The following is a 25,495-nucleotide window of genomic DNA, read 5'->3' as shown; positions in this document are numbered from 1 at the left end:
GAATCGGTAGTAAAAATGTTTAAACCCATAAATTTCCTATGTTTATAGCCAATGTACGAAACAGTTATAAAAATGTTTATAGTCATCAGTTTTATATGTTTACAGAGAACGTATGAAGGAGTGGCTGAGCTGTAAAGTTCTATAAGTTTGATAAAAGGTCTGGAGTAAATGTGAAATGTGTAGCGAAAGATTGAAATAAGTGTGGAACGTGTGTGGAATTTGTGTGAAATTAAAGAAATGATACAATACATTAATCGAGTGTTTTGTTTTCTCCACACGCATTCCACACAAATTCCACACCTATTTTAGACATATTCCACATAGTCTGGACACATTCCACACATATCGAACACATTCCCCCACGAGGTGCGAATCTGACCGTGCAACGTCCCGATGGTACACGTTGAGAGAACGCTGACATACGCTGCACGAATCAGATTTCGTACCAAAAGACTCAAGGTTCGGTGTAAATCGCGACAACTATGCGAAAAAATCGCAGCCTCGAGAAAAAGGACAAGATTAAGACAAATTTTTTTTTTATAGCTTCATTACCTTACTTTTATTGGATTGTTCGGAAAGTTCGTGCCGTATTTTGGTAAGTGACGTTAGGACAGGTTTGCATATATCAGAACGATATCAGAACGGACGGAATATGCAAATTGCCTGAAAGATGGAAAAAGGTTGTAGATCAAAATGGCACCTATATAACTTAATAAATTTATACTAAAATTTAAATATTCTGCGTTCAAATTTTCCTTCGCAAACGGCACGAACTAACGTGGGTTACGATTATTGTTTCATTTTCGAAGGTGTCCCAAAGCTGAAAGGGTCGAAACGTAAACAAAGAACTTGGATAAGACTGTCTAAACGGTGATCCTGTATTTATTATATTGACAAACTTAACCTTCGGCATCTCAACGTAGATGAAGCATGAAATGAAAGGGGGATTGAGAAAGGGTACGTCAAAGTGAGCTCGAAGGGTTCGATAGAAATATAAGAAAAAAAGTGATACGAAAGCACTATTGGAATAAAAGTTCATTCCAATAACGTAAATAATCGAGTAAGCCACTATTCATTCGTTATACTGCAAACTAATTAATTAGTTGGTTATTACGGCAATTTAGAACAGTATTTGATTTGCTCAAAGTTTCGAGCCAAATTGAAGGTACGCCGAACACGTACTACAAAATTAATATTCAGCTATGGGAGGAACCGTTGATTAAATAAATAAAACGATAGGAACTTCGTACTAACGTAGACATTATACAGTTTCACAACTTCTTCGTGGATACATTGTTCGAGTTTATACTTTTTATTCGAATAAATATTCATTCCGATAAATTTGCATTTAATAAACTTTTAGTCGCGAACCACGGATGTCAGTTTTACTTATACAACGGGTGTAGAATGTATCCGTACACCGATCAATTTCCCAACAAATTTTTGTGTGAAATTGTAGTTTCTTAACTTCTTTTTTTATAATCAATGATATTTTACATATTCTCGGAAGTCTCTAAGATAGACACAGTCCAAACAACATTTACTAGTTAATATAATTTGGGAAATTAATAAAAAAAAAAAGCGAAAAGTGGGTAAAAGTATAGAAGCAAGAAGTATTAGTACGATTATTATGACGAATCATTTACAGTAAAGGTTGTTACGTACACACATTAGTTTATTGTTCCGTACGAATTAGAAAACAACAAATTTCCAGTAAAGTACTGTTAAAAATGGCTCTAATAGAGAAATGAAAAAAGATCCCACTTCGAATAACTAATAATTTAAGGAAGTATTATATACTTGTAAATTAATGTAAATTTCTTTTTTTTTTTTTTAATTAAGTTTTAAAAATTAAACAGTTGTGCGAATACTTATTGTTTCAATATTTCTATCGATTAATTGTTTTTCTCTTGCTAATTTAGCTAATTACATAAATAGCTACTTCTTTTTAATCTATGTCTTCTAGAGATTTCCGAGAATATGTAGAATGTCATTGTTTATAAAAAATAAGTTAATAAATTACAATTTTACTATTCTCTTTACACAATAAAGTACAATTCGGTGTACGAATACTTTCGACACCCGCTATATAAATATTCATCTTTATAAACTTTGATTCGTACCGGGCAAGGGTTGCTTGTATAACGATTATCCGTATAAATTTCTCTGAATGAAACAATTGTATCTAGATAACGTATCTGGATGATATAAAATGCGTCTAGAAATGTTTATAATTTACCTAGACAATTCGTGGGAGAGTTCTATCTGGAGAATCATCTAGATGAGAACGTTTCCCCGGCTATCCGAATAATGCCCAACTCCTTCAAGGATGGATGATGCAACGAGAAAGATATCCCGGTGCATACGGATCGTTCTCCCTTCTCCGGATAATTCGAACTCTCCCTCGGGGTTTCGGTGAGGTCGCGTGTGCTGGCAGCTCTCGCGGCCGTCGGTCGTCGATATTTGAGTGCGCGGCGCAGGCTGAGCAGTGGCAGTGCCGAGCCACTGCGCCGCGAATCTAAAATTATCGGTCGGTCCGAGGGTGGGAGAAAAGGCTAGGTATACCCACGCGGAGGGAGAAGGGATCTCAGAGGTCCCGTAGTGGGGAGCTGTAGAGAAGAAGACCTGCCGGCGAGGGGGAGCGAAAGAGGAGAATGAAGACACGCGTATAGACGAGAGCACGTAATCAAGGAAACGTTGTACACGTAAATGACAAGCAAAGAACGTAGCCATGGGAAGTAGCGATTCGATGGCACCTCTCCTGTCTTTCGAGCATGAGCAGCAAAGGGTGCCAGCGAATAAAGGGGTAGTTGAAAATCAGGGAAAACGAACAGGGGAGATAAAAGAAAGTAGGAGCGGGAGGAAGGGGTGGGTGGACGAGGGTAGAGGTGGAAGCCGCGGTGCGAACGCATAGGTAAGCAAAGGAGTGGGGGTATAGCCGGTGGTGGGTGTTGGCGGGGTGCTGGCGGGGGTGGGGAACGGTGGTGGCCGAGGCCAGAGAGTCGTCGTCGGTGGTCGTCGGCGAGGCACGGGCTACCGCGAGGAGTTACGCTATCTACCACCCATCGCGCGAGTCGCGTTCGACGCGACACGTCGAACCGTTTCGACAGGCAGTTCGCGTAAACGAACGAATTATTCTCTTCCCTCTTTTGTTCTCTCTTTCTTTATTTCGTCTCCGTTTTACCGGGAGCGGTACAGCGCCTCCTCTCTCTGTCGGGTGCGCTCGGTCGACTCTTTCGTTCGACTCCAGCTAGCCCCAGGGTCGGCCGTGTGCGCGCGTGCATCTTCCGAGCGAACGTGACAGTCGAGGAAAAGCCGAAGAGTGGCGCGGAAGTGTCCGAATCGCAAACAGACCTGCGAAGGTTGTTTCTCGCGTTGAGCGTTCTTGTTGTCGTTTCTCGGTCTTTTATTTTATCCGTTGAGTAGAGGAGCACGCGATGGCGGACGATCAGGAGGCAAACAACACGTGCGAGGACTCCCTTGGGCCCGGAGATGCGACCACCGCTTTCGCAAAGAAGATAAGGGGACGGAAGGGAGCCCTCAAAAAGAAGAATGTCTACGTAGTCAAGAACCATAGCTTCATGCCGCGGTTCTTCAAGCAGCCGACGTTCTGTAGCCACTGCAAGGATTTCATATGGTGGGTGAGACATTATTAAATCGTCGCTAGGAAGTTATATCACTCTTCGTTAACGGAAAGCTTTCTTTCTCGTTCCCCTGATTTTTGTTCTCACGTCTATCGGTTTCTACCTCTATCGATTGTTCTCGTTTCGAGGCGTATCGAGTCCAGCGGACCTGTAACTGATCTCGCTCGAAGCGGCCCATACGCGCAGAGGCTCACGGCTGGCTTGGTCCACTGTTGTTCTCGTCAGTGTTTTATTCCTCTAACCGTTTATCGAAGGCCATATGAATGTTACATGAATTCTTTTCAACAAACAAGGGAATCGGATCGCAATTAAGTTTCAAATTTAACATAAATGTATACAAACGAAGAAATATAAACGAAATAAATGAGATATTTAAAAAATAGCGTACCTTGTTTGCGAGTGTTTTTTCGTAGTTCATTGAAAACCGCGTGAATATTACCGAGATTTTCCCAAATAAGAAGAAGGAAAGGATTGCAATTAATCTCTAAGTTTGATGGGTCAATATCGATCTTCCCTAAACTCATGATTATTAATTGTATAATTTGACGGGATATTAAATGAATATGTAGCAAAAAAGAACAATGGAAAGTGATGAATCCAGAAAAATATCTTCAAACTTTTTCGTGAGAGAACAGTCGATGAAATCTATGGATAAACCTTCCATAAATCTGGATCTTCCGTGGAGCATTTGAAACTCAACATTTCAGGGTTTTGTGCTTCGCCACAGTGGGTCAGAATCCATTCGTAGCGCGACAAAAGTAATGACTGTTTTCAGTGGCAAACTACCCGTAGGAAAATATTCAACAAGTACTTCCTTCGACTCACTATCGCGCGAAGTTTCATTTACAAATTGTATAACACACGAAGTTAACAGTCTTTATTCCCAATCTCTGACAGAAATTTTTGAATAAAGTATTTTATACGAGACCTAGTAGTTGCGAAGCCGTATTATTATTTCCTTTTTTATATTCGATATTCTACTTAATAATTGTTATAACGCAAAATAAATATAATAATAAATTAGTATTTAATATCATTACACTTAAAAAACAGAAACTGGTAAATTAATCGTAAGTGGAACAAACGAGAAATATTAGGTGCAGAAATTAATTCTGTGTCTTTATAATTTATTTATAAAGTGAAACCATACGATGTTTAATTTTACCTCAGTCACAGAAATGTCGAAGCAATCTATGTTTCGTTATTATGGAGGTTGGTATTTTAACGTGACAAAATCGCGAGTAAATATTACTATTTAAACTACAGTCATAAATGATATACGTAATTAATTTCTACACCTACTGATTCTCAAGCACATTTATAATCTGTGAAAAGAATGACAATAGCCGAAATTTGATGACTGTGAAACTTCGTGTACAGGCACATTGTAATGTTCATCAGGTTGAGACTTAGGTCATATATTTAGATCCATCGTAATGCAGATGTAACGAGGAGTACATATTCCTACAGTTGTAAATGAGTTATAAATGTATGAATATAAAGGCACAGAATGAATTTCTACGCCTAATAACATTTAGAAGAATCTATATAAGACAACATTTTAAGTAAAGAGAAATTGTATGTAAATTTGTAGCTAGCACAGTATGTAGAAGCTTTACGAAAAATTTATTTAAAAAAAAAAATAGATTTAGATTCGAACGTTGCGCTTGCTTGTATTTTTTGTTTTGGTCTCCCTCTGGAGACATGCGAGTCCAGCAAATTACCGTTAGTAGAGCGACTCAAGGAACGATTAAACGTTACGTCCTTGAGGATACTCGCGCCTCGTCCGAATTAGAAACAACCGAACAGGGAGCGAGAGGTCAAGCTGAACACAGCATTTTCAAATGTTTCCAAACACAATTGCATTATATTTAACCGTTTCAAACCTAACATGTGTGCATAACGATATTTTGAAACCAATCGTTCTGTAATATATCGTATGATCCGCAACTAAAATTAACCCATTAAGTACTGTGGACGTATATATGCGTTTGTCAAATTTTTCGTTCTCCTGCATGCTGGAGACAATTATCACTGTTTTCCATATTTATCATTATCTTGATTAAACTCAAATATTTGTATTCATTAATTTTCAAGTAACCATATGTTTTACATTCTAACACGTTCTAATAAAATAATGTTCGAAAATAATGTTCTTGTATTATTTAATTACGATTGTTAACTTATATTCGAAACTATAATTCTACGACCGTAATCAGAGCCACAACACAGCATTTAAAATTCTCATTCATCTTGTACTTAAATATTTTTGGCACTCTTCCACTTTTCCGAACACTGTGCAACTCTTTGGTTCGTTCACAATTGAAATATAGTTTTATTATCCGCCCCCCTTCCCTCGCTCGTGTTATAAGATACACGAGGCCACGATTGAGAGAGTGCAGCACGGATTTCTTCGGTTTGTTTCCTACTACACCAACACACCTATGCCTGTTTATTGCCATAATTATGATCGTATACAGTCGCTACTCGGGTTATTGACTCTTGAGCAACGTCGTACGATGGCTGACCTGTTCTGTGTGTGGAAACTAATCAATCAACTGATTTGACCGGAAACAAATTTAAGGAACTGCTCTTTTTCGTAAACTCGTACGCTTAATGGTGAATTTAATTATTTCAATCGTATCGGATCTGTGCACGAATGATTATATTCTACTGGAAATTAAAAGTAATCGATATTATTACTCGTGACACGACTTTTTAAAAACGCGATTTGTTTATCGGATAAACTGGTTTTACATTTGGACACAAATATGGAAAAGTGCCTTTCGTTTTGCGTTGACGTTGGTTTCACGCACTGCATATTTAGCCTGCTGCCTCTCATAAATATTTATTGTCTTAGTCCAAGAAGCAGCGTTTCTCAAGCTGGAGTCCATTAACTTAAAAGGAAAGAAGCGTGTAGCTTGAAGCTTTTGATATAGGGCACTACACAATTAGTACACGAAATATTTGATTCAAATAACCTTGGTGATCATTTTTTTTCATAATTTGAATACTCATCTCCACATTTCAAGAAGTGAATTTACAGTTTAGAGAAATATGAAGTTTGAGAAGCACTGCCTCGGTCAATTATCGAGTCATCCTCTTGGTACAAATTTCAAGAACATCTTAAGAAGGATAATTTTGTAAGAGATTACAGTAGGGAACGTTGAGGTAATTGGTTAAAAAATCCCAAGAATCCCGATCGCAATTGCCAGTAGCTGGAAACGAGATGTTTTTCGGGGAAAGATCCGATCGACTGTAAGGATGACGAGTCTCTGCAGATCGTTTCTCGTTAAAAAGTCTTTGGTGGGGAAGGTTAACGACTGTAACCTGGCTGCCGCGTAACATACATGATTTGTAGTTGAAACGCAAAAGCTGCCGGCGTTGACGCACAATAGCGCTCGACCCAGTAACCAAACTAACTTGTTTCGCTGACATCGATTTTACTGCCGAGAATGGACGCAACAGACGTTTCCGATGTACGACGCTTCTGCTGTTGCGTCCCCGCCAGGAAGAAATCGCTAGGAACTCGACCACTCGGGGGATTCTGGACTCGACTTTTGCACAGAGGGACTAAATCCCCTAGACGCGACCGAAACGTGTAATTATGACATTCTTCAAATAAATTATCTTATGTAGGCTATATAAATATCATCTTATATACAGTGACTCCCAGAAATATTCGGACACTAGTGTATGGTTAGCTTTATGACTTGATATCGTAGTTATTAAAAAAGCAATCGTATTCGTTACTTTTTCCAATAATAAGTCATTTATTAATGTTATCACAGATGCATATATTAATCCAAAAATTTACATAAATTACATAATAGCAATAAACAAACGAAAGAATATCACATTTTCGGGGACGATGAAACACGGAGGAGGCATTGTAATGGTGCGGGGATGCATTTTGACTTCCGGCGTTGGCAATTTAGTTTTTATCGATGGCATCATGGTTAAGGATGCTTATTTGAATCTTTTAAAAAGCAATTTAAAACAAAGTGCAGAAAAAAATGGGGATTGCTGAAGATTTTTAATTTTACCAGGATAATGATTCTAAACATAAGTCGCGCATTGTCTAAGAATTTTTATTGTATAATTGCCCCAAAGTCCTTCATCCACCTCCACAATCACCAGACCTTAACCCTATAGAAAACTTGTGGGATAAGTTGAACCAACGGATTCGCAAGGCACCCATTCGTTCCAAAGAGGAACTTAAAATTAGACTTCAAGAAGAATGGGTGTCCATTTCGACAGAATATTTAAAAAAAATAATTTCTAATATGCCGAATCGATCGAGACATATTATAAAAGAAAAGGAATTTGCAACAAAATATTAACGTGGAACATATAATGTTTAATTTTAATTAATAAATGTTATACCTCATAGTGTCCGAATATTTTTGTGACCCGCAAATGCGGTATTCTTTAGTTTGTTTATTGCTATTATGTAACTTATGTAAATTTTTTTGGATTAATGTATATATCTTTAATAATGTTAATAAATGATTTATTATTGGAAAAAATAACGAAGACGATTGCTTTTTTAATAACTACGATATTAAGCCATAACGCTAACCATACACTGGTGTCCGAATATTTCTGGGAGTCGCTGTAGATAGATTCTTGAAGGAAAACCAGAAATTACGGGTCGTGAACTTAAAAGTTTCAATTTAATTTCTGTTTGGCAGATAATACGCCTAGTCTGGAAGATCTAATGAATTTATTTATTTATTTTTGTTAGGTTTAGAAATTAATTCTGTGCCTTTACGCTCGATCGTTTATAACTAGACCGTGGATGTTTATGCATTTTTGGCTAATGAAAATATGAGGAAATGTATAAAAATATCCGCAACTGCAAAGATATATAAAATATCAACAATAGTATACATATTGCACCGTTTAAAAGGTAAGACATACTTTCGTTTAGGTTTCAATTTTCTTTCTGTATCTAAATATGTATTTGCATAAACATGCGCAGTCTATTTACAACTGTAGTTTAAATAAAAACATTTACACGTCATTTTGTTACGTTAAATTATTAACCTTCTAAGTTCTCAATCTGAGGTCCATTACAATGAATCTATATACCTGTTTTCAACTATGTATATCGGGATAATTTTCGATTTGCACTAGTGTTAATACTTGATCCTTAAAAATAGGTCCCACATATTACGAAAAACCCTGTGTAATATTTCTTCATGGACCTGTACTGCAAGTTCTGTTAGCTATTCTTTGATGTATCGTAGATAAGGCTGAAAATTGCATCTTCCTCGAGAGCAAAGTCTCTATAATAGATTTGATTTTGGAATTATTTATTTTTTCTTCGAGTCCCTTTCTACAAACATTAAAGTGTTAGCCAATTACTCGAGGAAGCCAGAAGCGAAGGTCACGAATGTTTTCTTTGAAGTTTCACCCGGAAAATATGAAGAGCATTTACAAACGAGAATCCATTACGCACGTTACTTATTTCGTCAAGCTCCTTCGTAAGTAGTTTACGTTCGCCTTCGCACAGTATGAAAAATTGCTTTTCCTCGGAGGGCATGTTGCTCCTCAAAGAGCCAAAGGTACCTTGGCTCGAAGGAGTCGCCAGTGAAGGAGAATAAATAAATTCCATTATTTCGAAATGAAGTTCTAGCAGAGTTTATCGTAAACTAATTATGACAGTGTTCATTAAAAATGTGTGATAGATCATACATTGTCGAAAGAAGATAGACTGCCATCTAGTTCTCGTTATAATTATTTCCTTTCATATTACTATATATTATAGTATTGTTTTTCATATTATTGTACGGCATAAGTACATAAAATCAACAGTAAATACTAAATAATTAATTTCACTCGTGGTCGGAATATAATCATCGATAGTAAATTGATTGTTTAAATTTTGATCACGTTTAGGGAAATTTATTGTATCGATTATCGCAAGGATTATTGTTCCCTTGATGGTCCCTTGTCTTTGGTTTGTACCAGTTTTATTCTTTTAATAGGATCGTCGAATAATTGAGTTAAATTATGACAAATGCGGTTAACCGCGTTCCTATCCGATTCTATCCAATCCGAGCCGACTCGATCCGGATAGACGCGACTGAAAATTATGGTCGCCTTGGTGCAGCTGAGCGAGCTCCATACTCTTTCATATAGTTACTGGATTAACACGTATTTTCATTAGAAACTGCACAAAGCTATCAAGATTGAATGATGATTCACGATGCACGAGAAATATGTCTTCTCATCCGTCAAATACGTTTTCATGATCATAATATCATTGGTCATAATATCACTCGTTAATGTAATCCCAATCGCAAATGTCGCAAATTGACATAACCTTTAGGTTTAACGCGTACGCAATTCATAAATTAACATTTTGTATCGGAGATTAATATTTTTTATCTGTACATCTCATTGAACTTACGTAAGTCTCTAATTTACATTTTGTAATCGAGAATATTAAGATTCATTTACGTATCACTACGCGTAGAATTTCATGATGAATCTTTACATATTAATGATGAACCAATGTGACCTCAAAACAAAAAAAAACTGCGTATATAAATTACAAACTTACATTTGATAGCGAAGCTTATGTTTTATTTAGATATTGTTAGGTGTGGAATTTCATAAGAAGTTGTGCCTAATGCAAACACGAAGAACGTAATCTCAAATAGACGTAATACGTAGGTAGATGAGTCACAAATTTACCTTTCACAATCAAGCTCGTTCCGTTTCACTTGAATATCATTGTGTATATAATTTTATTACAAAATTTCAGTTCTTAAAGTATTAGGTTGTCCGAAAAGTTTCTTTCGAAAAGAAAAAGTGTCGTAAAAGAATTTTGAAAAATTATTTTTCTTATAGTTCATTAATTGGTAAGACTTTAATTTATAGAATAACGAATATACGTCTCTGCTAGAATAATAATAATGAGCAAAATTGGTTGGCTACTAAACTTCGTATATATGTATATAAATAGATAAATTGTAATGTCCATCAGGTTGAGACATTACGAGATCGGGACCTTAACGTAACAAAACGACGAATAGATATTTCTATTTAAATTAGAGTTATAAATTAATGAATACAAAGTCACAGAATTAATTTCTACACCTAATACTTTTATTGGTGGCTTCTGTTGTGAATAAAGTAATACCACATTCGTAAAAATGGTAGTACGAGTCCTCGATACTCTCCACTCGCTATGCACGCTAATCGATAACGAATCAATCGAACTTCTCGAGCTTCGTTCTTCTCGAAGTCACGGACACAGTTATCTAACGCGGAAAGCGTGTTTGCCAAAGGATTTTGGCCCTACGTACCTCCCGAGATTTATTTCACGGGCTTCTGTCTATTCGCGATTCACGTGTCGCGATCGCGTCTGGCGTAACGTATTTAAAACCATAAGTTGTTATCGAATTATGCGGTTTCGCGTGACGAAGTCCGCTTTATCTGCTACGAGTGCTACGACGACCATCGTCGATGCGACGCTATAGCCATGCGTTGCGCTTTTTTCTAGACTATTTTCGAATTACTTACTTTTTTTTTTTTTGGAAAAGATAGACTCAGAAATAAAATGGAACATATTATTACAATTAATAAATAGTAAATGATCTATTTTATTATTTTAAACAGTTATTTAACAATCAGGTGTAGAAATTAATTCTATGCCATTATGTTCATATATTTATAACTCTACTTTAAGTAGAAATATTTACCAGTCATTTTGTTATATTAGAGTAAAAAATCATTCAACCTATAGAGAGTTAAAATCGTCTGCATTGATAGAAAAATAAAACCAGTACATCTGTCTGAATTGCTTTTTGAAAATTATGTAATGATGGGGATAACCATCACGCCAATTAAATAGGTAATTTTTTACGTCTTTTTAAAAGGGATTCAATGACTCGTAATTTATCTGAGGGGTTATTGTCGCCCCGAAGCAAGCTCATCGACAGAACAAAAGAATAGTTACGTTATTGGCATCGCTTGAACTACATTTTCGCAAAGTTTCGGACGTTTTCGAAGTTTCCCGTCGGCGTACTTTTTTTTTTTTTGTTTTACTAAAAATGGGTCGCGAGAAAAACTAGGTTGAGAGATACTGAGCTAACCGAATACGCAGCTACACGCTTGCCAGCTTCAACGTTTACCCCGCGAGCGAAATAATGGAATTAGATTGCCTCGGATAGTGTTACGAGGCCTGAAACGGCGACAAACGAACGACGTATGTACTCGAGCACACGGTCGACCGACGGCCGATTGAATTGCGTTCGAGTCGACGAAATTCTCGTTTGCGGTATAGGAAAAGATTCGCGGCTGTGTACACAGCCTAGCAACGTCGAATCCGCAAAATGAGTGATAAAATAAGGTAAAAGTACCAGCAGTGAATCATCCGCCACTAGCTGGCACTTTTAGGAATTAACAAAATCAAATGGGCGACGATACACGTTTTTAATCGTCGTTAGAATTCTTTTTTAAACGAAGAAAATAATTACTTAAACCAGAGAATATTTTTATAAATATATACATATCAACCCTTTGCACTTCTAAGGTCAGTTGCATTGGCTACATATATACTCATTGTTAGTAGGGTTCTATTAATTATAATAACGAAAGTTTGTTCCATATTGGTTGGATGGTATGAAAAAAGAACTAAAACGATAGATGAGAATTAGTACGCTTGAGCGTGTAATAGCTTTAGACCTAATCTTCTTATTTAAAATTTTCAATGGCAAGCTCGTTTGTCCCATGCTGCTTAGGAGAATTTCTATGAATGCACCACCGAGATTAGCCAGATCTGCTCTTTTGTTCAGACCAACAATGTAAAGAACCAGGCTAGCTAATAGGTGACCCCATTAGCAGAATCTGCAATCTAGCAAGTAGCCTTAATCAAAGCCTGGACTCCTTTCTCGAGTTTCGGATGGTTTTTTAAGCGCTGAATTAACAACAGCACTAATTGCGTGTATTAATTGTAATATTTTCTCTTATACGAAATATATTGTTCTATATAAAGCTCGTCTCGATTCTAAATAAACTGATATAAAATAAAACAAAACAAAATAATACTTTATAGAACTTTTTCAATATTTGTGTTTTACTTGTTTCTGTATTTTAAAAGAAATTTATTAATTAAGGGTTATGTTGTTCAAGTTTTAACCAAGTACTTTTCTCTAAAACAAATTCCTTATAAAATGTAAATAAGATTCGATAATATAGATCGAAACATCGAACTTTGAAGACATCCCTAAAAGGCCTGACAAATGTATTCACTTGAATACGATGAAAAAACGTGTTGGCACATGTTTTACAAATCTATGTAGATGCAATCATTCCGCAAGAACTAAACCAGATATGCTAGTTTTTGTGACAATATTCTCTTAAATGGTCAACTACTGGCACACTTGCCTTATAGGAGCACCGTGTACACAACTCCGTCGAATCCGCAAAAAGAAAGATGACATACAACAGATTGGCTCTGTTAGCGGGAAAAAAGGCTTGGCCTGTCTCCCTTCCGACAAACACTGATGACTTGTCGATGTACACACGATTACTCGGATGTCTCTCCTTCCGTCGATAAATTTCATCGATTTCACCGAAAAAGAACTGAACCATATAAATATTATACAGTAGGTAGAGCAGAGGAGTTACTCTTCCGATCATAACACAGTTAAAAACAGGAAGAAAACCGCGGTACCCTATCTTTCTTTGTCTACCAGCGCATAGCGTACAAGTTAACTCTTTATTCGTTCGATTCACTCAGCTTTCAATTACTTTCTTCTAATATTTTATCGTTACTAGTGTTATGTAATGTAACAGCTGTATACGTTTTATAAATTCGTAATATAGAGAGAGCTAATTCGACAGCTAATGATAAAGAGCTCTGACAAAGACAGATAGGGTACAGCTGTTTGCCTTCTCTTTCTAACGGTGGGACATTTCCACTTGGCAGGCCTGGTGTCTCCCCTACTCTGTAATATCTCTATGGACTAAACGCGTTATTAATATTATTGTTGTTATTAAGCTATTGAAAATATCTTTCTACAAATTTTGTACAAACAGGTCGTAGGCAACTCTACTTTTTAGTTTTATTATCCACGTTTCCTCATAGAGATTCTGTTACCTTTCTTTGCCACAAAAACATTTCCACTATTAATCTCGTAAGAAATATTAATACACATGTTTGCTTGTCTATCAAAATTACCGTTACTTTCAATACCTTTTAGAATTAAAAAATGTACCATATTAAAGTGAGACTAGTGTAACAGCTACTCCAATAGCTAACCTCAATAAAGAAACTGACTAAAGTGTGACAGCGTATATGTACGTTAATATCGATTTACAGAGAAAAATTGCTTTCATTTGCGTGTATTCAATTACAGGAAACAGAAATACATTTAAAATTCGTCCCTCAGGAGGTTAAATGTATCTCGCTCTCGCCAGAATTAGTCAACTGCTGTCTATCCGAGTCTTTCACTCCACCAACTCTGCTTCTTCTCACAAGCCGCACCTCACTATTTTAATCTCACCTGATTATATTCGTTCACGCCCCATTACTTTAAACAATCTGCCAAAATATTCGTCCAAAACCATATCGCTTTATTTCAATCAAACTTTCAACCAGTGCATCTGTTCTTGGGCCATCTACACCCACATTTGTCTTGTTTCTTTTTAATTACATTCTTTTCCCACTCCCCGCGTTATATCTTTCTATTTTAGGTTAAAATATAGGTTAGGCCTAAACCATTACAATAATGATTAGAATAACTTGCCGTATAATTATAGTTGTAGATCATGATGGAAAATGGTTTTTTGGCATGACAATTCCAGATCACGAGAATTTCAGATTAGGTTTAAAAGTAGTACCTGGCTATAGCTCGCATTTAAGCGGTATCGTTCTATTCGACAAGTATGTGCACCATTCCCATTTACGTAATAAAAACGTCAACCATCGATCAAATCTATTCTGCGCCTACTCTGAAGTAATTAAACAAACAGACACTACAAACTAGATCGTAATCGTGGCCAGTAATTAGCGTTGATTATAACTGTCGCATTGCTGGTTAGACTATCCCACGGGGTCTTTCCGCTCGGTTGGAAATTCATTTACACGACCGAGATATCGGGAAAAGCGTCTCGAGGAAATCAAACGATCTCGACTCGGGAAAACGTTCATCTAAACGGAGACGTTCCCAATCCCCTCGTGAGGAGAAGCATATTCCACGAGACGGATGCGATTTCTCGGAATTATTCCCATCCACCTGTAGGTGTGGTTTGTCTCTGCCAAGAGAGCGAAAATAAAAAGAAGCGAAATCTAGGGATGGGATCAAGCTCAATCTCTACCCCACGAATCAGTATCAATTCGGTTATTATTAATATCCAAGATTCACTTTATTGATTCGAATATACCACGCGTAGGGAATGTTTTATATTACCAAATTAAATATTTATATAGTACAACAAACATCAACTTGTTATGATTTATTAATTTATATAATTTACTAAATGAGAAAATTATATAAGATGTAATTAATTCATAAATAGCATTGCGTCAATCGATTCAATACAGAACAATATCAAGTTAATAAATTATGTAAGTTGTAATGTACGTAATTAATTTATAGAATACTATTGAACGAATGAATCGTATATGAAATGAATTAATTTTTGAAGCTGCTTATTCCGAATGGTAGATTAATTTGCTCAAAGTTTGTATTTTCTCCATCTGTTGTGGTTTCCTTATATGATTGTCGTGGCTTATGGCCTGTCATTCTTCTTGGTTTACCTCTCTTGTTCAGCACATCTAAACTTGATCTCTTCGTTTTTCCTACTGTCCTCGTAAATTGGATCACATCACTCCCCCATTTTCAATGTTTCAGATGGTTGATATGCAGCAGAGATAAATTCTTCTCTGCTGTCTTGTATACGGATACCTTGTTATACAGACAGCTATCTATTTATTTAATTTACATCTATCCAATTTACCTTCGCATACCAAGGATGCTCCCATCACCAGGTTCTGTCTAAATGTGTCCGTACCATCTCACGGTAACGCTACATTTCAAATCTCATTTCCTCATATATTCCTACCGTTTCAATTCTACCTTTATGACGTACATTCTTTAAAATCCTACATCTCTTCTAAATGCACCTCGTTATTTTATTCTCTCTCGTTTTTAATAACTTTTCTTTTAATTTCTTTTAATATAACGCCATATTTATAGGCTGTCTCGCCGTCTGTCATCCAAGCGTTAAAATACTTATTAAACTGAATTCGACTACAGAATACAGTAAAAAAATTTGTACGCAGACCTGTTGGACACTCTCGATGCTTGTGATTTATATAGTTCATTGCAACGTTATGTATTCGAAGTTATTAATAAATACGATACAAGGTGGATATGCAAAGTATCGTTGTATTATATTCGTCACGCGTCATTAATAAAAGCATTACTTCTACAAGTATTTCATTACTTACGTTACTGAACTTTATTCGAAAGCGAAATAACTCTGAGGTAAGATTACTTGTTATTCGCGACAATTTTTGCAGATAAGATTACATCAAATGTGGCCAGGTTGCTTTATCGTTTCATTACTTTCGACACTTCCCAGCTTATTAACGCGTCCGCGCGACGGTGCTCGTCGCGATAAATTCAAAAGGGACGCAAGAGGAGGGAAACATACTTTGTCGGTGGGTTCCAACAACGCGACTATTATTTTTGGATCGTTCAGAATATTTTTGGGTCGTAGATACCAAGACCTCGATGCCTTTGGTTGTCGTGGAGGTGTAACACCACATAGGAATTTTCTGAGGCAAAACTCCATTGGATATGGGAGTTCTAAACAATCAATTACGCTCTATATTAAAAAATAGATTTTATTTATCACAACGGCTGCAGAGTTCTTTTCGTTATGAGATCTCAGGCTTGACTAACTAAAACTTCGACCCTAGAAGGAAATCAGGGTCCTCTCATATCTCCCGATTGTTTATGTTTCACGTCGCCACAGTTCGACTTTTAAAACAAAGTATCGACGGCGATACGTAGGAGTGAAACACTTCGGAGAACGCCGATTCAATTTTGAACAAAGAACAATATGTTCATTCTTAGTTAAGCGTATTGTTAATCCAACAAACTCTTGCCAGTACCTTCGATGTCCCTATAGAATTTTAATTTATACAAAATTTCATTTACTATTCCTTGGTAGACGCATGCAGGCTTAGAATCGGGAGCCGAAAAATGCTGGAGTTTCGCCTCGGCACGAGTACTGTATGGTACTCTATGGTAACAACGTCGGCGAGGAAACCTCGTGGGCGTGTAAAAGGCTAACCCGAGGAAACGTAACGTTCCGTAAAGTCTGTTTGCTTGCGTGTTCTTTCCCTTCCTTTTGCCCTGCGTGAAAACATCGCTCGAAGAACGGCTCTCGAAAAGAAACGTGTTCCGCCGAGAAGAAATTCAAGATTAATGTACAGCTCGACAACGAAAAAAAGGATCTCCGCGGTGGAAGAATGATGATCCCGCCCCATTCCCCCCCCCCCCCTCCACGCGTCACTGCAAACTCACTGCCTCGACGACAGCTTTTTTTTACTCGCTGTTACTATTATTCTTTCGCATGGTTCTTAAAAAATAATTGCTAAAAAAAAAACATTTTTCTGAATGAGGAACTTCACTGGAGGAACGATATGTTACGTGTAGAAATTAATTCTGTGCCTTTCTAAGGTAAACTTAGTATTTATTTCTAAAGAAAGATCGTGTAAATTTTCCCTGAGTCACGCATTCTAAAAGAGTGTAGTTGATATCTGTTGGAAGAACAACGATAAGTAAAGTTTGTTGGATACTGAATCCATAATTTATGAGACACCTAAGCGATAGAAATCTATAATATTAGGATGCTTGGTTGGGCTAGAACGAAACGAACGCGTCTTATTTATGTTCTCCCGCTCCTATTCGGGATTACTGGATATCAGGACAAGGATTCCAGTAATCCCCGTCATTCCTGATAAATTCGCGGGAATCCAGTCGCGTTGATCGCATCGAGCCAGATATATACACATTGCCGTTACATGTCGGATGACATTTAATTTCTGATCCACTCCCTGCACCGAATGTTATCTCAATTGCGATCTCTGATTTTTACGATGCTCACCAGACAGATAGGCTATTAAAAAACATTTACACGTCCTATTGGGAAACATTGAGTTTCGATTTGTTGATTATCTCCATTACTTCGTTAACTATCGAACTAAGTGAATGATATACAGTTTTCGATATCCCCATTATTTTTTAGATATTCGATCAGATAAAAATTTCATCCACGATGAATGGACAGGTCTGATGATATTTTTCGATGCTCTGTCGCCGTGCCAAGTTCTAACAAAAATGTAGATTGTCGATTAGGCGGTGCAGCTCGTTAGCCGTAGCTCTTTCATCGTTGGCCAGTTTCTCTCTTTCAATTTTGCGAAGGGAATCATAGTTTTATAATTATACATCTCCGTGGTCGTTTCGAGGCAATCTAAAAAAGTACGCCCCGCGAAGACTGGTGTACGCTGGCCGCGGTCCAACGCGAACTGCCTGTTGAATTCTCGCTACCGAATTCAATCCAACGACTCTTTTCGATCTATCGTGTGTATTGTTTACGCGACGCAAAGTTAGGAAACCAACTGTCAGTACTAACAAAAAAAAAAAACCACACACACACACAGGACTTGAGCATACGTATACGCTTGAAGGAAAACATGGGGAAATCCAATATGGCGTCAAAGGAATCCCCATACTGGGTCTGACGTCACTGTCTCATCTACCTGATCGTAATCGTTAGTGTTACTAATTACTAATTGGTATTCTACTACACTGTTGGTATTCTACTAATCGATGGTAACACGTTTCCTTAACCTCCATGGTTTTAAACGCTTCTCTTTGGATGAGAAAAGATACAGCCTACTCTAATATTTATTGACTTAATTCTAGTATAAAAGTATTCATATTATGTGTAAAGAAGTCTGAACCCGATAGACATTATAATCGCTGTAAATCTGTTATAATAATAATAATAATAATAATAATAAGCAATAATGTATGCCCACCAATATTCATATGTACAAATACATATGTTCTAACGGTCATCAGTAGACTGCGAAATGTTTATGCATTCATGACAAATGGAAATACGGAGGAATCTATAAGAATGTGCACAAATGTAAAAATATATATAACATTAACGACAATGTATACTTTCGTTTAAGGTTAAATTCCTTTTCTGTATCTATGAAAATATGAATATGAATAAACATCCACAGTCCAGCCATCAAGTTAGAACTCACGTTACACGATACATGTATAATTTCCTTGTAATGGAGACCAGATCGGGAACTTGGAAAATCGTTACTTTAACGTAACAAAATACCGAGTACATATATAAATAAACACTAAATGGCACAGAATTAATTTCTGCGTCTTCTTATACCATACCAAAAAATAATCTGAGAATCTACATGTCATACAATGCACACGTACCAGCCCGAGGTGGTCGGGTCCAGTCCTTCGTTCTTCCTAGAATAGTCTATTCGAGATCTAACGCCGGCCGCGCGCGTATTACTCGTCTCTTCGGTGGAGCAGCTCGAATTTTCGAAGGATGGCGAGGGTTCGTTCGGAAACTGGGTCAACGAAATGGAACGTATCGGAGCACGATATTGCGCGGAGGTTCGATATACGTGTAGTCGTCGGTTAGAAAGGATTTCTATTCGGAAGAAAAGGGTCACGTGTTTGGCAGCTCTACGCCGAACACGTGCTCGTCGCTCGCGTTACGCGGATACTGAGCTTGTTGAGGGATGCGGACGGCCTCGGGGTGAGGACTGTCTTTGGGAATTTTTTCACGAGTTAGGGTAGGGAGGAGAGGAGGGGAGAAGGTGGAAAACCGATAGGTACCCAGCGAACCCAATTAGCCCGGAACAAAAGGATTTCGATGGATTCGAGTTTCTGCAGGACGTCCTTGGAATCGTGCAACCAGGGACGAGACTTGATGCGTTGAGGGAATTTTATTTATAGGGGTGTGAAGTCATATAATTTCACTGTAGCACTCATCTGCCGATCCAGTGCCGTCTCGTAACGTATGCTAATGTACGTTATTTTGTAAGTTAAGGGGCCTCATGGTAATTTGTGTAACTTTGTCACTATAGTTTGCCATTACCTTCCTTGGCTTCCCTTGGATCATCTTTTTTGATAATCCGTGATATCTAATCGAAATAAGTTCAATAAGGAGCTGATGGTATCCAGTCTTGCATTTGTTCGTTCTTTACATTCACTCGATTCTTATTTTACATTACATTGCTTAAATGTCTGTAATATCAAAATTCCGTAGTATTCCGACTACGGATGATCTGTTAGGGCCCACTGGCCCCCTTATAGCTCGGATACCTCGGGATTGCTAAACCCGTACTGTAGCTATATGTATAAACATAGCTACAGCCCCTGAGGGCACCAGAATTTACCGCGATCTGGAATTTGAAAAAGAAAAAATGAAAATGGAGTGAGACTTATTATAGGGTTCACCTCCACGTGGTAGAACGTCGGGGCTTTACCTTGAGGGACCTAACCTTTTGTTCGGTAGATAGTCCCTCGTCTTTAGATATCGGAGAAAAGAGAAAAAAGTACGAACACTTTGGTTTATTTATCGTGTATTTTCGGACACCTTGTATAGGGTCACTCGCGAGGTGGAGGTTACGAGGTACGACGTTAGTGCGCGAGCCTCGACGCAGGAATCCCCTCGCGGTCAAACAGGGAAGCACTAAATATAATTTCTCAATGTTGGCTTCCCTTGGAAACACTCCCGACCTACGCAATAGCGATTGACGCCTGCCGATTCGATTAACAAAAGTGGAAATACCACCAAAGTGCTGATATTTGGGATTTTTTTCTGACGACACCGAACGCTCGATATACAGTGGGTGTAGAAAGTATTCGTACACCGATCAATTTCCAAAAAATCTATGTAAAATTGTAATTTATTCACTTATTTTTTTATAAACAATGACATTCTACATATTCTCATTTATGTGAGTTGCGAAATTAACAAGAAAGAAACGTTTAATTTTTAAAACTTCGTTAAAAAAAAAAGAAATTTACATTAATTTACAAGTATATAATACTTCCTTCGTGGGATTTCCGTTTTGATTTTAAATAATTATTGCAACTCTTCTACGCATTAAATTATCTAAATTATTAGTTATTCGAAGTGGAATCTTTTTCCATTCCTCTATTGGAGCCATTTTTAAAAGTACTTTACTGGAAATTTGATGTTTTCTAATTCGTACGGAGCAATAAACTAATGTGTTTACGTCACAAACTCTACTGTAAATGGTTACAAATACTTATTGGTACAAATACTTATTGCTTCTATACTTTTACCCACTTTTCGCATTTTTTTATCAATTTCCTAAATTATATGAACTAGTAAATGTTGTTTGAACTATATCTATCTTAGAGACTTCCGAGAATATGTAAAATATCATTGATTATAAAAAAAAGAAGTTAAGATACTACAATTCCACACAAAAGTTTTTTAGGACATTGATCGATGGACGAATACATTATACACCCACTGTATGTATACATCGCGTTTCGTCAAAATCGCAATGCTTAAATATCTCAAAGATTTCTATATTACATTTTTGATTACGCATCTTTTCTTTTCTTTATTATCCTTTTAATCGAATTACTTACTTCCCTATTTCAACATCTTGGCAGAGATGGATTTGTCGTCTCCGGTACGATGTGTACAAAATGCATACCTCGCATCAAAGGCTTCTATCTATTTGTTTAATTTACACCCCACCAATTTATTTTCGCATACCAAGACCTATGTATACAAGCTATGTATATAAGCAAGGTCCGGTCTAGATCAATACCCACCATTTTATCGCAATAATCAATTTTAAGCTTCCCTTTTCTCCTATACCTGTTTACTAATTGCATCTCTATCTCAATCATCTCAAGCAATTTTCAGAAATATGAAAGTTGAAATTTCTACGAATTCGGGTGTGTCAATTCTACGCTCATTTTCGTATTCGCGTTTAGTAATAATAGCGACGTTCCCGGTGAGTCCATTCCCATTTCCGAAAATCGTAACTGCAGTTTCGAATCGAGAGCAAAGCGTTTACGCAGCTCGCGACTACGGTTTACGAATGTCGTAAATTCGAGCTGCACGAGGAGGAAAATACGATGTTTGATGGACCAATTAGCGAGGATCTAAGAGTATTCTAGTTCAGCGTTCTCAAAGTGTAAAGCAGTATACATATATCTGCCAAATTATTGCGCTAAAATTGAAAGATTAACGAAGTTGGGCACGTTTGAAGAGTTACAACTCCAAATGCATACATACCTATGCATACATATAGCGTTCTCTTTAAACTTTAAAGAGCGCTTCTTTAATACGTAATATACGACGAGTACCTCAGAAATGTTACTTCAGAAATTCATAAAAATTTGTACGACAACCTCCACGTATGGGTGCATTAAATAAATAAATAAATAAAGAAAAAAATGATTCGAGGTATACATCGGCGCAGATAGTGTCATATTTTTTCTACGTAATTGTTTTGCCACGGTTGAGTAGCGGAATTTCGGTTGGATGTTTTGATTGTTAGAAGGGAAAACATTTGATCAATTTTTTACTGATACCGGGGGCGTTCTGCGACATCGTTGGCAGCTTTTTTTTCTTTCGTTTCCGGGCACCCGCGTCGATCGATCGCGTCCCCGGGGCAGAGCGGAAAATTGTATTCGAAGCATGGCGAATTTTCATCGCGCTTCGCCTCCACCTCCTGCTCCTGTTCCCGCCTCCGTATCTCCCCCCCTCCTCGTCGTTTCACTCTCGACACACATTCGTTATATATCGGGTTTCGCTTTGAATTGGGCTAATTTGACCATAAAAATCGGCCCGTCGAACGAAATTCACCGTTCGATCGAGCATCCCGGTCACATTACACTGTACACTCGCAAGGAATATTCACGAAGTGGACCTCCCACCCTCTACATCCCACCACCTCGCCTCAATTTTCATGAAACCGTCCAGGTTTGTGGAGCAATTGAAAATGGGTGATATGTATTACTTTTACCTCAGGTGGCTCAACTTTATATACAAACAGTCTATTTACAGACTTTTTAATTCCAGGATCTATTTGTAGGAATTAAGGAGGTATCCTGAAGTTGGAGGTCTAAAAAAAGCTGTTTCTCGTGAATTTTTTTAGGATGAAAAAAAATAATTAATTCTATCGAACTTTTTATCTAAGAAAAACCAGCAAAAATGATGATATATGAAATTGCTGCAAGTTTGGAAAAAAAGAGCGAGTTCTTTGGGTGAAAAAAATCACTTTAACTTGTTAAAAAAGTTGTTTAAAATTTTTTTTGTATGAATTTTCTTAGTGCACATAGAAGAAAAATGTATGAAAATGAAAATTTCTTTTTCTTTTTGTCGAATCAAAATTACGACCTGCATCTTTCCTGTCGATAGGAGATTTTAATTGTGAGGTGCTCTACAAATGTGCGTCGCAGTCGAGTCAATTTGAATATTTCTTGTTGAAAGAATTTTTACAGCCTACTTAAATATGTACGATAATAGGATAAAAAGTTCGATAGAATTAATTATTTGTTTCCATCCTAAAAAAATTCACGAAAAACCGCTTTTTTTTTAAACCTCCTAATTCAGGATACCCCCTTAATTAACAGTGTTGCAGGTTGTCTACTCACAATGAAAATAATCCAGATAAAATCTGTGCAAACATACCTGCAAAAATCGAACTTATATAAGAATTCATTCTACCCTGCAAATATTACGATACAAACTTTACTTTCAATATTTTTTTTTTATATTATTGCATACTGTGTGGATTTTGTAGTTTCTTGCATATTCAGATTTCCTATAAATGGATAACAATCCGTTGTCTACCGATAAGGTTTACTTTTGCGTAAGTAGGGGAATTATCGTTTTGGGATGTCCGAGCACCGCAGGACACGGTTCTTTTCGGGTCGTTTGAGGAGGAGCATCGAGCGAGAGATGACGGCCGAGAAACGGTCGACTAATCCGACCTTAATTTTCCAAAGGGCGTTCGTCGAAGGCACGCGCATGCCGCGTCGAAAATAGAAGCTATCGACTGGTTGTGTATATCTCAGTTACCCTCCGATGTAAGCGCGAAAGGATACGGTCACGGTTCTTCGTGAGAGCTCTTGGAACAGGCTAGAACGAAGGGGAGTCAATTTCCTCTGGATATCTGGCCCGATGACTTTTCCTCCATTTCCTGAAACTCGTCAGCCGGTTAAATTCTCGGTCACGGGGAGGCAATCAATGAAATCAATGAAAATCCCGTCTCCGTCCCTTTTATCGCGTCGACTTAACGCCCGAGTGCTGTCGCTAGACTGTGTCCATGCTGATTCTCCCCCTCTTTCTTTTTGTTATTATACCACGGAGTCGATCACGTTTGAGCGTAACACTTATCGGTACATTTTCGTTCATTAAAGTGTTTAATATAGTCTTTTCCATTGCATTACGATGCTTTATATTATACTTTAACTTTTTGCGTTTCTTTATACATATATATACCTATCCCTGTAAGTCATCTTTTAAAAGTTATCTCTCGTCGGAGATGACTCAAGAGTTTGTTTCGCGTAGTTTGAATGTTGCGAATTTATTTTAAATTGCTCTGACAAACTCAAACCGTGGCGATTGATGCGTTTCCTGTGCACAGACAACGTTCAGCCGTATGCTGTTATTAACCTAACCTTGAAAGCAGTAAAAAAAGAATACAATAAATACACGGATGTCTTGGCTCCTGTCCTCCGTCATCTTACATCAGTGTATCTATTTTTGCTGTATTCGTCATCTATTCATGTACTCTAATTATATATTTTTTTCTTCTTGCGAACGATCTTCTATCGCTCATTGCATTCTTTGTCTCCAGCTTTCAAGAATGAGAAGCTTAGCTCGATATATTAAATATAGTAGAAGTTACAGAGAAGTGACATGCAGGCTTTGTATTTACATTATCGATAGATAGCCACGCGTGTACGCGAATAACCATGACGAACTTAATTACAAGCTCTGGGCAATTTTTATGCGACTTTCCGTTTCGATGAAATCCTGTGAATCTATTCCAGAGAAAGCTCGCCTTCCTCGCAACACTAACCACGCCTACGCTCGGCGCAACTGCGTGCGTTTCAACTTAAGCTTCGAAGCAATGTAGGCTAATCGCAGATTTGCACCGCTTTTTCCCCTACCCCAACCCTTATCTTCTTCTCTTCGCATTACATCCGTCTTTTCCCTCCTCCCCCACCGTGTCACGTCGAGTCCCTCCCCTCCCTCTGCCCTCCTGTTCACGTTTTGCTCCTTTTCTTCACCTCCAACCCACGTTCTCCACGTTTTTTGTTCTTCTTTGGCGCGAAGTCGCGACAAAAGGGGAGAAACAGACGGGGGGAGCTCTCGTTGTCGCTTCCTCTTTTTTTTTTCCTCGTCGCTTGCTCGAGTTGCACCCTCGACCCGTGGCCTCGCGATGCGCGAAGGGTCGTCGTCATTCTCGATCTCTCGACGTTTTGGCTTCTCGCGCGTAAACTTTTTTTCTCGCTGCCGATGCGCGCCATGCATCCCCCTCGTCCATGGTTTAGGAGCCCTTAGCGTACAAGTATCTCAAGGATTGAAGCGTTTCAGCTTTGAAGCGTTTCAGGGATTGAAACACGTTTCAGCGTTTAGGGCATTTTGGGGTAAAAGCATTTTGGCATTGGAGTATTTCGGAGTGAAAGTACTCCGGCATTAAAAAAAGTCGAAGTGTTTCGGGGTCGAAATGGTTTGGTGTTGGAGCATCGGAGTGTCGAGAC

At 37.8% G+C, this 25,495-nt stretch overlaps 1 protein-coding gene across 3 annotated transcripts in view; it reads left to right on the top strand.

Annotated features, from left to right (window-relative positions):
* The first annotated feature begins 2,239 nt into the window (after positions 1-2,239).
* LOC128878004 (protein kinase C, brain isozyme) overlaps positions 2,240-25,495 on the top strand; it is a 68,224-nt gene continuing 44,968 nt past the window's right edge. For all 3 annotated transcript variants that reach the window (XR_008457331.1, XM_054125748.1, XM_054125746.1), the window contains exon 1: positions 2,240-3,637. Coding sequence is in view for 2 of the 3 variants with exons in the window: in XM_054125748.1 (XP_053981723.1) it covers positions 3,438-3,637 (200 nt within the window). In the remaining variant the exon portion in view is untranslated. The remainder of the gene's footprint in view (positions 3,638-25,495) is intronic.

This window comes from Hylaeus volcanicus, chromosome 6 (genome assembly GCF_026283585.1).
Source record: "Hylaeus volcanicus isolate JK05 chromosome 6, UHH_iyHylVolc1.0_haploid, whole genome shotgun sequence".
Lineage (NCBI taxonomy): Eukaryota > Metazoa > Arthropoda > Insecta > Hymenoptera > Colletidae > Hylaeus > Hylaeus volcanicus.
This window is presented reverse-complemented; position numbering and strand designations above follow the sequence as displayed.